The sequence below is a fragment of the Mobula hypostoma genome, chromosome 13 (assembly GCF_963921235.1).
Source record: "Mobula hypostoma chromosome 13, sMobHyp1.1, whole genome shotgun sequence".
NCBI lineage: Eukaryota > Metazoa > Chordata > Chondrichthyes > Myliobatiformes > Myliobatidae > Mobula > Mobula hypostoma.
In genome coordinates, this window is record NC_086109.1 from 94867391 (window position 1) to 94883408 (window position 16018).

The 16018-nt window shown below is 41.2% G+C and overlaps 1 protein-coding gene across 3 annotated transcripts in view; it reads right to left on the reverse strand.

The window, feature by feature from the left end:
- Positions 1-16018, reverse strand: part of blm (BLM RecQ like helicase) — an 88822-nt gene that overhangs the window by 60631 nt on the left and 12173 nt on the right. For all 3 annotated transcript variants that reach the window (XM_063066221.1, XM_063066222.1, XM_063066220.1), the window contains 5 exons: positions 15853-15962; positions 10668-10800; positions 7305-8065; positions 2188-2379; positions 616-734 (listed from right to left, as the gene is read on the reverse strand). In XM_063066221.1, coding sequence (XP_062922291.1) covers positions 616-734; positions 2188-2379; positions 7305-8065; positions 10668-10800; positions 15853-15962 — 1315 coding nt within the window. The remainder of the gene's footprint in view (positions 1-615; positions 735-2187; positions 2380-7304; positions 8066-10667; positions 10801-15852; positions 15963-16018) is intronic.

Below are 16018 nucleotides of genomic sequence, written 5' to 3' on the forward strand. Positions count from 1 at the left end.
GGATATTGGGGGAGGGGGAGGGAGGCAGGAGATTGGGGCTGAGGCAAAAAGCAGAGCAGACTTGATGGGCCAAATGGTTAATATCTTATGGTTTTATATACAGCTAGGGTGCCCAAGACTTTTGTACTATATTGTAGTAATTTTATGTATTACACTGTACTGCTGCCACACAAAAAACACAATTTCATGACATATGCAAGTGAAGATAAGCCTGATTCTGATATTGGCCTCTATTGTTCACTGAGAGTGGGAAGGGAGCAGGGAGAGGGGAATCATGGTTGGGAAAAGGGGAAGGGAGAGGGAAACACCAGAGAGACATTCTGTAATGATCAAAAAAAATCAATTGTTTGGGATCAAATGTCCTAGACTGGTGTCTCAGGGATGGGTGTGTCTGCACCCACACCACCCCCACCCCTGGCACTCCCTCTCTGCTACCTGAGTACAGGATATGACATTAGTCAATCTTGAGGGATAATAAATCAGCCATGATGGAACAGCAGAGGAGACTTGACGAGTTGAATGACTTAAGTGTCTGGTGGTTTTACGGTCTTGTCACTACAGAAATAGCAGATTAATTCCAATAAATCATGAGGAAACAAACACGCTTCAACTCACATCAAACAGAGTCAGTTTCTGCACCTGGTCCATGATCAGTGACTTGAGTGGGGAAATTACAACAGTGACTCCTGGGGTCAGACAGGATGGCAGCTGATAACACAGACTCTTTCCTCCACCTGAAACAGACAGAACACAGATTTCTGCAAAGAAGCACAAGCTAAACAGCCACAATAAAGGAACTACCGCACACTGGGTATTGCATTTTCTTTAATGCTTCCCCATGTGATACTAACTGAAGTACAGGATCTGCATTCCTCAACAATTACCACTAAAAGCAGCTGTTACCTCGCTGTTTGCCCCTTTCCTTGTTTATAAAATAGTACAGGCTCTTCAGCCCACATTGCCGTGCCAACCGTTAAGCCACTCTAAGATCAAACTAACCCTTCCCCCCTCCAAAACCCTCCATTTATCTCTCATCTAGGTGCCTATCTTTATGTCACTAATGTATCTGCCTCTATCACCACCATTGGCAGCGTGTTCCATACCTCCCTGTCTGTGCAAAAGAATCAAATCCTGACATTCCCTCCGTATTTTCCTCTAAATACTGTAAAGTTACGCCCCTTTTCATGAAAAGAAAAAGAAAATTAACTAGCATTTATATCTTTTGAAATCAGTAATTGTAGGCAAAACAGCACATGCAAAATACTGGATGAACTCAGCAGGTCAGGCTGCATCTATGGAATTGAATAGATAGTCGACATTTCAGCCAAGACCCTTCTTCAGGACTGAGAAGGTAGGGGGAAGATGCCAGCATTTTGTGTGTGCTGTTTTGGATTTCCAGCATTTATAGACCTTCTCCTTTTTATTGTAAGCAAAATGTACTAATCGTGTATTTATATAGGTTAACAAAGATGAGGTATAGGGCCCAATTCTAACAAATCAATTACCACAGCTGGCGACCCCCACGGATTGATATCCTTGTACGACACACCCTCCAATCACTCCAAAAGAAGAACTGTATTTGATCCTTTAGTAATAACAAGCAAAACAAACAACACTGAAGCGACTAAACTTATGAAACTAAGACCTGTGATACTGAACATACTTAAGTGGACTTAACCAAATTTAAGCATAACTCAGCAGTCAATAAAAGAAATGACATCCGTCAGTCCCCAGTGCTAAACCACCCAGAACAAAGCACAAATATGTAACTTATTCCCTGTGCTTTTGCCATGCCCCCACTCACGTAACTAGTTACAATATATATAATAAACACGCAACACAGAATACAATGCAGATAGAAAACGTTTGCATGGCTCCTACTTGGAGAGTATCAAACTAGGTGGCACAATAGAGTATCTGTAAGCATAAAACTATAACAGTGTATCTGACCCGGGTTCAATTACCACCGCTATTTGTAAGGAGTTTGTACATTCTCCCCGTAACCGCGTGATTTCCTCCGGGTGCTCCGATTCCCTCCCACGTTCAAAAGAAGTACGGGTTAGTAGGCTAATAGGTCACATGGATGGTGCAGGCTCATTGGCCTGTTATCGTGCTGTATATCTAAATAAAAAGCTGTCATGAAGTGAGCTATTTGAGGTGTTTGCTTGAGCTACCTCAGCAACATACCAGTGGGCATCAGAACAAAGCAATCTTCATTCAGCAGCGCTGCATTAATTGCTTCCAGCTGGTTGGTTCGGAAATGGTGCAGCCCAAACTTCTTGTGGAAAATCCGCATCATCTCTTTGGAGTGTGGAAAGTGGTAGCCTCGGAAACGTTCCAGAGCTGGGTCTTTGGAGAGCCACTGCTCACTGGAAGACCCTAATGGAAAAAAGTAAACTCAATGTCAGTATTTATTCTAAAGAGGCACCTTGCTGTCACTCACTCACTCTCTCTCTCTCTCACACACACACTCACACACCTCCTCTCTGATCTTGAAGCTCTGCAGCTTAGAAAATAATGAATAGGATGGGAACAAACTGCAGGAGGCTATTGCCAAATTGGCAAAATCAGCAAATGATTCAGCAAATACAATTTAACATGGGTAATGTAGGGGGCAGTAGAGTGGCATAGTGGTTAAGATCACTGATCTGGGTTCAATTCCTTCCACTGTCTGTAAGGAGTTTGTACGTTCATTTCAAATTCCAAAGGTGTATAGGTTAGGAGTTGTAAGATTACGGGCATGCATATTGGCACCAGAAGCATGGAAACACTTGCGGGCTGCTCCCAGCACATCCTCAGATTGTGTTGTTTGTTGACTCAAAATGATGCTTTTCACTGTTTGCTTTGACATACATATGACAAACCTAATCTTTAAGTATATGTAAAACTACACATTGGGACAAAGAATCTAACTTGGAATTTTTCAGCTGGTGAAGAAATAAAGGGACATGGAATGAACATAAATCATTAAACTTTCCAGAGCAAATTGTTCATGCTGTTATAAAACCACATGGGAAAATCTCAGACTATGAAATAAAAAACTGGACCACAGTACACCATTCAGACCACCTTAGGAAATTATGTCAAAGCTCTGGAAAGTGTACAGTGGTTGTAACTTGGGAAGAGTTTGGTGATTTTAAAAAAATACAAAGAAAATTGATATGTATCAAAGATAGTCAAAATCCTAAAGATTTGGATGAAATAAAGGAGAAACTGTTTCCTTTGTGGCCAGAGTTCATAAAGGTGCAGTTACAGAGGAATGGAGAAATATCTCTTCAACAAGGGGCTGCAGACCTGAAACTCAACATATAGAAACATAGAACAGTACTGGACAGCACAGGTCCTTCACCTCACAATGCTGTGCTGATTACTGGAGGTTTTTACTCCAAAATACAATGTAATGCATTCCTCCTGCATAGACCTCCATTTTCCTAGCATCCACATGCCTATCTAAGAGATTCTTAAATGCCCCTAATGTACCCTCCTCAACCACCACCCTGGCAGGGTGTTCCATGCACCCACCACTTCGAGTACTTTTCTCCAATCACCCTAAAATTATGCTCTTCCGTATCAGCCATTTCTACATGGTTAAAAAGTCTGACTGCCTATTCGAAGTATGCCTCTTATCATCTTATACACTTCCATCAAATCACCTCTCATCCTCCTTTACTCCAGAGAAAAACCTTAGCTCATTCAGTCTATCCTCATAAGGCATACTCTCCAATCCAGGCAGCATCCGGATACATCACTTCTGCACCCTCTCTAAAGCTTCCAATACCTGAAAATGTTATAAGATCAAATTAAAAGGAACACTCAAAACACAATTTGATACATATTTGAAGTGTCAGCTTTGCAGATAAAAAGATGAGGTTTGATGTGAAATTGGAAAGCTCTTTGAAAGAACCTGCATAAGCACAAAAGGTCAAATTGACTCCTCCTGTGTAGCAAGGTAGTATGATTTGACAGTACTACAGAGATCTATTGAAAAAGTACTATATGAAGGTCAAGTAATGAAGTTGAAGAGTGATTTCACTTGTTTGCCTAATGCCATACTGCTTGTCTTTGACACTCTTTCAAAGAATATCACAATACCTAGAGAAAAGAACACTTTAAAATTATAAATAACAGCAGGTTTTTTTTTACAGAATCAGAGACGGTTTTACTTTCAAAGTAATTTGAAGCTTAAATCCATAAATATCAGATGACAATTCCACTCTCACGTGTTGCAGTCATGCCACACTCTCGTCGACATCTCATTTTCTGACAGGAGTCGCTGGCTGCCCACTACTCTCTCCAGCACTTTCCTCTTGCCCCTCACTCTGAGGCGACACTGTGGCATCGCGGTTAGCACAACAAACGGGGTTCGATTTCTGCCACTGTCTGTAAGGAGTTTGTATGTTCTCCCCATGACATCCTCCAATTTCCTCCCACATTCCAAAGACATGCGGGTTACCAGGTTAATTGGTCACGTGGGTATAATTGAAATGTGCACTCCTTGGGCTGGAAATGCCTGTTCCTGTGCTGTATCTCTGAATAAATAAGACAATCCAGTGCTGGACATTAGAGAGAGGTCATTGGTCCGGTGATGCCCAAAGATCCTCTAAGCCCAGCTGAGGTTATGCTTAGTCAGTTATGGGCATGCTACATCGGCGCCAAAAGCAGGACAACATTTGCGGGCTGCTCCCAGCACATCCCGGCCTGTGTTGGTTGTTGACGAAAAATGACATATGTCACTGGATGTCTCAATATTAATGTACCAAATAAAGCTAATCTTAATCTTCTCATGTTCTACACAATTCAAACCAATACACTGAACCTGGAATCTCTGAGGGCCATTCCGGTTAAATATCAATCCAACAGCTGGTTGGTTTAATAGGCAAAGGCACCAAATGGTAAACCACAGAGTGAGGGTCAGAAGCGGAAATGGTGAGCAGTGTCAGGTTCCTGGACATCAGCATCTCTGAGGATCAATCCTGGACCCAACACGTTGATGCAATTACAAAGAAGATGCAACAGCAGCTACATCTCATTAAGAGTTTGAGGAGAATTCGTATGTCACCTAAGACACTCACAAATTTCTACAGATGTACTGTGGAGAGCATTTTAACTGGTTGCATCAACGCTTGGTATGGAGGGGCCACTACACAGGATCAGAATAAGCTGCAGGAAGTTGTAAACTCAGCCAGCTCCATCATGGGCACTGGCCTCCCCAGCATCTGGGACACCTTCAAAGGGCAATGCCTCAAAAAGGTGACATCCATAATCACCCAGGACATGCCCTCTTCTCTTTGCTCCCATCGAGGAGGCGGTTTTCTGAAAGGACAGTGAACCCATGAACACTACTTTTCCCCCTCTCTTATTGCACTGCTTATTTAATTTTCTTTTTTTTTAATATGTTCTTATTGTAATTTATAGTGCTTTATTATTATGTATTACAATGTACTGCCACTGTGAAACAACAAATTTCATGACATGTGCCAGGGATATTAAACCTGATTATGATTCTGAAAGGAATGAAAAATTCCACTTCACTCTTTGGACTGCAGAGAAAGCTGTTGCTGTTTACTCACTGCAATTAGTGGCAAAGCCTGGCAGGGCATTGGAAAAGACAGGTCAAATTTTGGAATCCTCAAATATTAATCTCAAAAGGATAAGGTATGGCAGCATTGTAGTTATTTAATTGCAAATGTAAAGACAACTCAAATCCAAATATGGCAATTTCAAGATTGAAGTACAGTTTAAAACAAACTACTGGCAAAAGGATATTCTGTAAGAAGATGATTGAGTGAGCTCGGGCTGGTGGTTGAAAATGGAGGGCTATGTAGGAGGGAATGGTTAGACTGATCTTAGAGTAGGTTAAAGGGGTGGCACAACATGACGGGCCAAAGGGCCTGTACCATGCTGTGATATTCTATGTGTAACATTCCCCTATCCTTGCCCATGCTGGTCTGTACTTAATACCAAACAGCAAATGGATTTGATGTTCAGTTGTACCAGATCCGTAATATAATTTAAATCAGGATAGCCAAAGACAGGAAACAGATTATCACCAACGCTGAAAGCAAGTTTAAATATGGTCACTATGCAAAGCTCTGCATCAGCTACAGTGGCAACTGGACAAGGTAGCAGATGTCTGCTGGTACCAATGGATCTCCGCTCAACATGAACGAACTCTGATTAAAAAGAGAGATAATTCGGAAGATGCAAATCCTCAGCTTAACTCCACCGGCTGCGAAAGGAGAGCTGGTCATGGGGCCATCAACCCCAAGACATAAAACCCCATAGCTATAGTAACACTGACAGAAGCACCAAACACCTCGTTTCTGGAAGAGGATGATCTTCACCTAGAAGACATATGAAGTCATGAGGTGAATTTGGAAGGCACAGGGCAAATCAACCTTCAATCAGCCCAGGACAGGGGACCTCTGGCGAGCTGCTGACAGCAACCTATGCTCCAGTAGGGGTGATGTGCTTAAGAAGATCCCAAACTTAGTTAAAGTATTCAAAGATTAAAGATCAGCTTTATTTGTCACATATGAACATCAAAACATACAGTGAAATGTGTTGTTTGCATCAATGGCCAACATAGTCTGAGGACGTGCTGGGTAGCCCTCCCAACCATTGACCACATCTACATGAAACGCTGTCATAGGAAAGCAGCAACTATCCGAGATCCCTATCACCCAGGTCATGCTCTCTTTTCGCTGCTGCCATTAAATAGAAGGTACAAGAGCCTCGGGACTGGCACCATTAGGTTCAAGAACAGTTATACCCCTCAACTATCAGGCTCTTGAATGGAAGGAGATAACCAGTCACTTGCCCCATGATTGAAATGTTCCCAATTATCTTACTTTAAGGACTCTTTATCTCATGTTCATGTTATTTATTGCTATTTATTTATATTTGCATTTGCAGTTTGTTGTCTTCTGCACTCTGGTTGATCTTTCATTGATTCTGTTATCTATCCTATAGATTTGCTGAGTATACCCACAGAAAAATGAATCTCACGGTTGTATATGGTGACACACATGTACTTTGATAGTAGATTTTACTTTGAACTTTGAAGTATCATCACACTTCAAGCGTCAACATAACATGGCCACAACTAACCGCACGTCTTTGTGGAACGTGAGAGGAAATCGGAGCCATCAGAGGAAACCCACACAGTCATGGGGAGAACATACAAACTCCTTACAGACAGCAGCAGGAATTGAACCCCAATCGGTGATCATTTGCGCTGTTAAAGCACTGCACTAACCGTACAGGTCATGGATTCTATTAAACACAGCAAGTTCACTGATTACCTGTGGGGCATAGTGTGGTTTGAGATTTGACGTCAACATCTTGTGGCGGGATTCTCTTCTCCCAGGACTTTTTGGACCCTCCTTCCCGGATGGGGAGAACATGGGATGTAACACTGGATGTAGGACCACTTGCCGAATGCACAAAACACTCGGTTTCTTCTTCATCTAAGTCTTCTATGTCGAAGTTATCAATATCAAAGCCATCATCCAGTAGCGGCTCCCCCTCAGTGCTGCGATTCTTGCTTTGTATGCTGGGTAGCCTCTGATTATGAGAAGTAACCCTGCTTTCAGTAGAGACTGGTGGCCATCCATCTGCCTCCCTTCTGACATCTCCATTAGAGGATCTGTTCAAGACATGAGCAGAAGGAGAATACTTGTACTGGCTGGTAGTCGAGGAGGATGTTTCACTCCTCCCTACCGAAAAATCAAGCTTGCTTCTTTGGAAACGCTGCATGCTGCCAATGACAGGAGTCGAGTGCACACTTGTAGTGCCAGTTTGTGACGAAGTTTCATCCAGTGCAAAGAAATCTGCTTCATTAAGAAAGTTATCCGCTGGCAGGGTCGAGTTGTTTGGGCAAGATTTCCTAAATGTAAATGTTTTTGGAGAACACCGTCCCTGGTTTGAATAGATGTGAACAGGAGGAACTGAGTTGATAGAGTTATCATTTCTTAAAGAATTCTGTACCGGCCAGGAAGCAACCTTCACAATATCTTTGTTTGGTAATTTCTGTGTTTCGTTCTGATTAGCCAATAGCTTCTTCCTGGAAAGATAATAACAATTCTTAGTTAGTCAATGATATACAATGAAGAAGTGAAGTGCCCTTACTTTGATGGGGCTGGGGGGGAAGGGGGAAACAGTTCAGGTGACATCTACTCTGTGCAATGAGACTCTATGCAGAGCCCCTTTATACAACTAAAGCGAACTCCAGTCTCTGAGGCCACAGCCCCCACTCACCCGCCCACCCCAAACTGGTAGCCTTGTTACTTTTGAATTTCCTTCCTGAGCATGTATAGCATTCAGCATATTTAATCTGAAGATACAAGAGACGATGGATGCGGGGATCTGGAGCAAAAAAAAAGTAAATCTATTATCAAAGTATGCATATGTCACCGTATACTAGCATTTTTGCTGCAATTAAAGGAAAATAAAAAAAAAAGAACAGAATCTGTGAAAACTATACATTAACAAAGACAAAGAACCAATGTGCAAAAGTCTAATTCTGTTTAGAACATGAATTGTAGAGTCGGTGAAATTGTAGAGTTGTGAAATCAGTTCAAAGGTTCATTTTATTATCAAAGTAAATACAAACCTGAGAACTGTCTCTTCTCCAGATAGCCATAGAATACAGAAAATCACACAAGTAGATGAAAGAAAGACATCAATTCCCCCTCCCCCCATCCCCGCTAACAAAAACTAAAAACTACAATTAAGTGTAGTGGTGAATGAAGTTATCCACACTGAATCAGGAGCCTGATGGTTGAAGGGTAATGACTGTTCCTGAATCTGGTAGTGTAGGCCTGAAAGTTCCTTTACCTCCTGTCCAATGTTAACAGTGAGAAAAAGCATGGTCTGGGTGGTAGGAGGTCCTGCATGATGGGCGCTTCTTTCTTGTGACAGGACTTCTGGAGGAACTCTGCGTGTCAGGCAGCACCTACGGAGTCAATGGCTGAAGGGGAGATGGCTAACAAGATGTTGTGAGGTGCAAGGGTGAAGCAGGAGCTGACAGGCAATTGGTGGAATCAGATGGGGAAAGGGATGATGGGTAAGTTTTGAAGTTAAACCATTACTGAAATGCAGGTGTAGAAATTGCAGTAAGACAAAAGGTTAAAACAAGAATAGCTTGGGATAGTTGTAGTCAATTAAGACCTTTGCAGTGAGACTGCCGGAGACACTTCCTCATACTATAGAAAGATAGACTGGGATGACCGTGGCAATGTGTACTTAAGCCAAATGAGTGAGGCCTCTGTGGTGAGACTTTTCCAGAAAGGTCGCCCTCAAACAAACTGTCCCTTTACACAATAAAAGACAAGATAACAGAAGGAAGTGAAACATACCCCAGGCTCCATTGTCTTTACTAACTTCAAAATATCATCAGCTGTCTACTTGAAGTCTTGATGGTCTTTAACACCTCTATTATGAATGGCAATTGATCTTGCGAGTAAGGAACTCAAACATATACAATTACAATGATCAACATCTTAACTGATAAGCCAATTCTGTATAAAAATAGCAGTTTTCTTTGGAATGAGATTCGAACATGAGGATTATCTGAATCAGAAGCAGGAGTACTAGCCATTTGGATTCTCTTTCACTTCCGCTGCCAATCTCATCTCATGCTTTTGCTTCCCCACCCCCACCACTCTCCCCCCACCCTTTTTTACTTTCACTTCTAACTTTGAAATTTCTGTAATCAGCCTGATTCTGATCTCTGAAACTCATAAAGCTGCTGATGCCGGAAGGCTAAAATTAAACCAAAAAAAAAATGTTGGAAACACTCCAACGCTTTGGTAGCATGCCAATGATCATCTTCCTGAGAAATTAACCCAGATTCTCTTCGCAGATGCTATTTAATTCTCACATATCTGTCATCTGTCACTGGTTGTATTTTAATTTCCTTACTGTTTTTCCTCATGGAATCTCAGACTAGATGACCAAATCTTCGGACAAAAAAATGAAAGATTTGCTTTATTTGTCACATGTACATCGAAACAGAGTGAAATGCGTTGCTTGCTTCAAATCAAATCAGCGAGGATTGTGCTGGAGGCATCCCACAGGTGTCACCACACTTCCTGCAACAACACAGCATGGCCACAACTCTCTAACCCTAACGCGCACATCTTTAGACTGTGGGAGGAAACCACAGCGCCCAAAGGAAACCCACGCGTTCACGAGAGAAGGTACAAACTCGTTACAGCGGCAGTGGGACTCAAACTCTGATCTTACAACTAAGCACTGTAATAGTGTTACACTAACCACTATACCACTGTGCTGTCCCTACACTACCGCAAGGAAACAGAGGAGTTAATACATAAAAAAAATTGGAGGGGCAAAGGTGTGAATGATAGAAAAAAAGATCAATTGAAGTAGTAGAGGGAACTCAGAAGGCTGCAGGAATTTATGGAGAAAGAGAGGTAATAAGGCCATGGAGGGAGGTGAACACAGTGTAACTGACCAACGTCAGTTAATAAGTATCGGAGAGGAGAGTGAACAGGGAATAAATGAGCAATAGGTCTGATTATGGAAAAAGACGGAAAGAGAGCCAGAGGGTGTTTTGGAATGTTCAGTGGTGCAAGTACAGAGGAATGGATCTTGAACAAAATGCTAATGGATCTTGAACTTGAATAGATGGAATCAGCACTTACCGGAGTGCTCTCTGCTGAAGCAGCTGACTGGCACAAGACAAAACCTGCAGTTCACTCCCAGGGATCTGGTCAACCAAGGTACAGATATCTTCCATCACTTGGATCAGTTGCTTGCTGTACCCCATTGAACTACCTGTAAAATGGACAAAGTCAGCATCTCTTTATAGACAACTTCACAGTTTACATGTTTAGATATACACCTAATGCACCCAAATCACTAGCCTCTCTAACGCAAGTCTGGAGAACGCCTACAACACAATAATTAATCCCACAAGAGGTCACCATGCAAACATCATTTATAGGAGGATGCATTTCTAGAAACTCTATTTTGCATGTTTATCAAAAAGTACAACATCATTCATTCTTCAGTTAATATCTTTAATTTGAATTGCCTTTTTTCCAGTGTCAGCAATGACTTGGCATCATACAAAATACTCCCTACTCCAGAACACCAAGTATAAAAATCCTGGCTGACACTATCAGTGAAGCCCCTTGGCAGTGCTGCACTATCAGAGATACTGTCTTTCGGGAGATATTTTGGACAGTCAAACCAGGACCAGACTTGTACAGTGAATGGCTGGGTGCTAATGAGTGTTGTAGAACACAGGGACCTGGATGTACAGTGCACAGTGAAGGCGACATTTAGCATATTGGCTTTCATCCAGTTTAGGAGTAGGGGCGTTATGTTAACTTGATGAGGCTCCAGTTTGAGGCCATTGCTAAATCTTTTAGTTATTGGTTTCTATTCCCAATGCAGTTTTATTCTTCGTTTGCCATTAATGAATAAACAAAAACAAAAGCAGACCATTCAGGCACATTAATTCCAGGGCTAACGTTCCTCACAATCCGTGGAGAGCATTCTAATTGGTTGCATTACTGTCTGGTTTGTCCCTTCCATACTACACAGAATCAGAAAAGGCTGCAGAAAGTTGTAAATTCAGCCAGCTCCATTATGGGCACAAGCCTCAACAGTATCAAGGAGCCTTCAAAAGGTGATCCCATCGTTAATGACTCCCATCATCCAGGACATGCCCTCTTCTCATCGCTACCATCAGCGTGGAGGTAAAGGAGCCTGAAGACACACACTCAATGTTTTAGAACAGCTTCTTCCCCTCTGCCATCAGATTTCTGAATGGACCATGAAATTATAAACACCCACTTGGAAGTTTTCATGTTTTATTGTTTTACAACATAGAATCACAGTGGATTTAATCTGGCTTTTTGACACAGAGCAACAGAAAAGACTCTTTAATGTCAAAGTGAAAACAAATTTCTACAAATTGGTCTAAATTTGCAGAAATTGATTGCATAATTACTCACTCCTTCAGTCAGTATTTGGTAGATGCACCTTTGGCAGCAATTACAGTCTTGAGTCTGTATGGGCAGGTCTCTATCAGCTTTGCATATTTGAACACTGCAATTTTCTCCCATCCTTCTTTACAAAACTGCTCAAGCTCTGTCAGATTGCATGGTGGTTGTGAGTGAACAGCCCCTTAAGTCCAGCCACAAATTCTCATTTGAATTGAGGCCTGGACTCTGACTTGGCCACTCCAGGGAAAATAACTTTGTTGTGTTTTTAAGCCATTCCTGTGTAGCTTTGGCTTTACGCTTGGAGTTATTGTCTTGCTAGAAAACAAGTCTTCTCCCAAGTACAGTTCTCTTGCAGACTGCATCAGATTTTCCTCCAGGATATCCCTGTATTTTGCTGCATTCATTTTACCCTCTACCTTCACAAGCCTTCCAGGGCCTGCTGCAGTGAAGCATCCCCACAGCATGATGCAGCCACCACCATGCTTCACGGTAGAGATGGTGTGTTTTTGATGATGTATGGTGTTTGGCTTACACCAAACATAGTGTTTAGTCTAATGGCCAAAAAGCTCAATTTTGTTTTAATTAGACAATAGAACCTTATTCCAGCTAATTTCAGAGTTTCCCACATGCCTTCTGGCAAACTCTAGCCAAAGTTTCATGTGAGTTTTTTTTCAACAGTGACTTCCTCTTTGTCACTCTCCCATAAAGCTACGGGCAACAGTTGTTGTATGTGCAGTCTCTCCCATCTCAGCCACTGAAGCTTGTAACTCCTCCAGAGTTGTCAAAGGTCTCCAAGCTTGTAACTCCTCCAGAGTTGTCAAAGGTCTCCCTAACTAGTCCCTTGCATGGTCACCCAGTTTTTGAGGGCAGCCTGCTCTAGGCAGATATACTGCTGTGCTACATTCTTTACAATTCATGATGCATTCTTAACCGTACTCCAAAGGATATCCAGTGACTTGGAAATTTTCTTGTATCCAGCTCCTGACATGCTTTTCAATAAACTTTTCGTGGAGTTGCCTGGAGCGTTTTTTGAGTTCATGGTGTAGTTTTTGGCAGGATACTGGCTCACCAGCAGTTGTACCAGCTTCGTCTTCTGACTTTTAATGGCTGTTGGCAGCCCGACATAAGGGTGCATTGCCATCACCGACTGGAGTGTGGTGTACAGAATTGGGAAATAAAACCCTTACTTGTTCTTTATCAAATGAAAACTAAGTTACCCCAAAAAAACCCTATAGATTGTAAATAATGAAAGATAATATTGTGAATTAAATTAAAGTCACTTTCATAACTTACAAGTTTTTAAATGAAAACCTGGAAACCATCAGCCCCTAAAGACAGTAGTAAAGCCTGCATTTGATTTCTTTCAACCTTGTATGTTTCACATTGCAATAGAATGTGTTTAACTGTTTCATAATGATGAAACCTACACAGCCCAGAGTGATGTTTTCCAACATGATTCAAGGAATAATTAAGCATAGTATGCCTAATACTAAGTCAAGTCAATATAATTCTTTCCCTTCTTGTTTTACCCCCTTCTCCCATCAATCCAACAGATTTATGTATTCTTATAAATGTGTGTCCCCTAATGCCCATTATCCAACAAAGTCTCAGGCATATCAGAATCTATTTCATTAAATAACGTAACGTAAAATCAACTAAAGTCATTGAAAAAAACAAGGAGGGGTTACTGAGAAAGTTACAGTGGGACATATTGCATAATCTAGCAAACCCATATTCCTAGCATGATAAGAACCCAGCCACCCAAAACTAAAAAAGTTCTTCTTGTGATCCTCCAAAATGTCTTCCAATACACTTTTAACAGGGTAATCATTTCTCTGCCCCCTCAAATTAATCCAGTATGTTAACAGCAACTTCAACCTCCACAACTGTAAAGGTCCCATATCAACCAGTAAAGCGAAAAAGGAGATAACCTTACTGCACCACAGCACGGTCTGAAAACCTGTGCTTGCATCACATCCAAACATTTTATATTTGAAGATGAAGCTGATCCATAAGCCACACGGCCATAATCAAGTACAGAGCTAATTAAACAAATATAAATGGTCAACAGAGATTTTCATGTAGAACCCCAAGAATACCCATATAGACACCCAAGGATATTTAATGCTCCTTTACATTTATCAATATTTAGTAGTTGGACCTTCCAGATACAGGTGTATTTTTACTACTGATTGTACTCTGGTGATCTCTATTTAACTGATTGTGACTTCTAAAACCAATTGGTGTGTCATATTAAAGGGAGTGAATACCTATGCAATCAATTATTTTGTGTTTTATATTTGTAATTAATTTCAAAATCTTTGTAGAGATCTGTTCTCACTTTGACACGAAACTCTTTTTCTGTTGATCAGTGTCAAAAAAGCCAAATTAAATCCACTGTGATTCAATGTTGTAAGACAATAAAACATGAAAACTTCTGGGTGGTGGGGTGAAGGGGGTGAATACTTTTTATAGGCACTGTATATGCAATGCCCTGATTAAGATTTTTTACTGCTATGCACACTCCAAGTAGATGATTTTATGCAGTATATGATCTGTTATTTTCTGCCAATCAACAGTTGTGTATGGGCAATATTTACACAGCACAAGCTCAAATAGAAGTTTCTTTAATTGGAACATCATGAAGTTCCTGCTCGGTTGAACCCTAAATCATATTGACCCTGATGGATATCGTTTATGAAAGGTGGCCTTCTCACCACTTAGTCCCGTGGCTGTTAGTGGGGCCAGCAATGAGACAAGTTTCCACATGAGCCTGATGGCAAACAGCCTGTTCCTCTGTTCCACATTCTCATCATTCTTCAACAGCAGAGGAGCAGTTTCAGTTGAACTCTTGTTGGATTTATTAGCAGCAGCCACTTTCAGTCATACATTGCAGTCAAGACCTGGCGTAGCCTCACTCACAAAGGAAAAAGAATATGCACATTTAATCTAGTCTGTTATAAATCCTGATAAGAATATAAGATACAGGAGTCTGCTCCACCATTTGATCATGGCTGATTTATTATCCCCCCTCAACCCCATTCTCCTGCCTTCTCCCTATCACCTTTGACACCCTTACTAATGAAAAACCTATCAACCTCCGCTTTAAATATACTAATGACTTGGCCTCCACAGCCGTCTGTGGCAATGAACTCCACAGATTCACCACCATCTTGCTAAAGAAATTCCTCATCTCTGTTCTAAAAGGACATCCCTCTATTCTAGACTCTGGTCCTAGACTCCCCCACTGTAGGAAACATTCTCTCTACATCCACTCTATCTAGGTCTTTCAATATTTGATAATTTCAATGAGTTGCCCATCATTTTCTAAACTCCAGTGAGTACAGGGCCAGGGTTAACACTTCTCATTCTCATGAACCTTCTCCAATCCTTTCTTGGATAAGGCGCCCAGAATTGCTCAAGGTACTCCAAGTGCATTCTGACCAATGCCTTATAAGGACTCAGCATTTCATCCTTGCTTTTATATTATAGTGTTCCTGAATTGAATATCCAGATTCACGATGGAAAAGTCTGAGTTAACAGGTTACTGCTCCAGTAACCGGATCAATTAAATACATACACCTAATTGAGGCATGTAGCAGATATATGTCAATATTTAATACATTTGAAATTTAGATTTATTATTGAAAACATGACCACAATTTGAAAAGTCTTATTCCCTTAGTAAAAACTACGATGGAAGAAATCAATCTTTCACTGATTCTATCATTGTTATTATTCCATTGTGGATATATTCAGTATAGCTGCAAGAAAATGAATTTCCGGGTTATATATGCTGACATGCATGTACTTTGATAATACGTTTACTTTGAACTTTGAATATCAATGAACAACAACAGGATAAAACTCTTACCTTTATCCACTCTACTGCTGGATGATCCGTTGGTATGATCCTCATCTTGTGGTTGTGGATCTGTTGATGAAACAAATTGCTCTCGAGAACGCACAGTTTCTGCTGAATCACTGTGGACAGAGATTATTTCAGTGAAAGGTTCTATTCAAAGATAAAATCCCGGAGG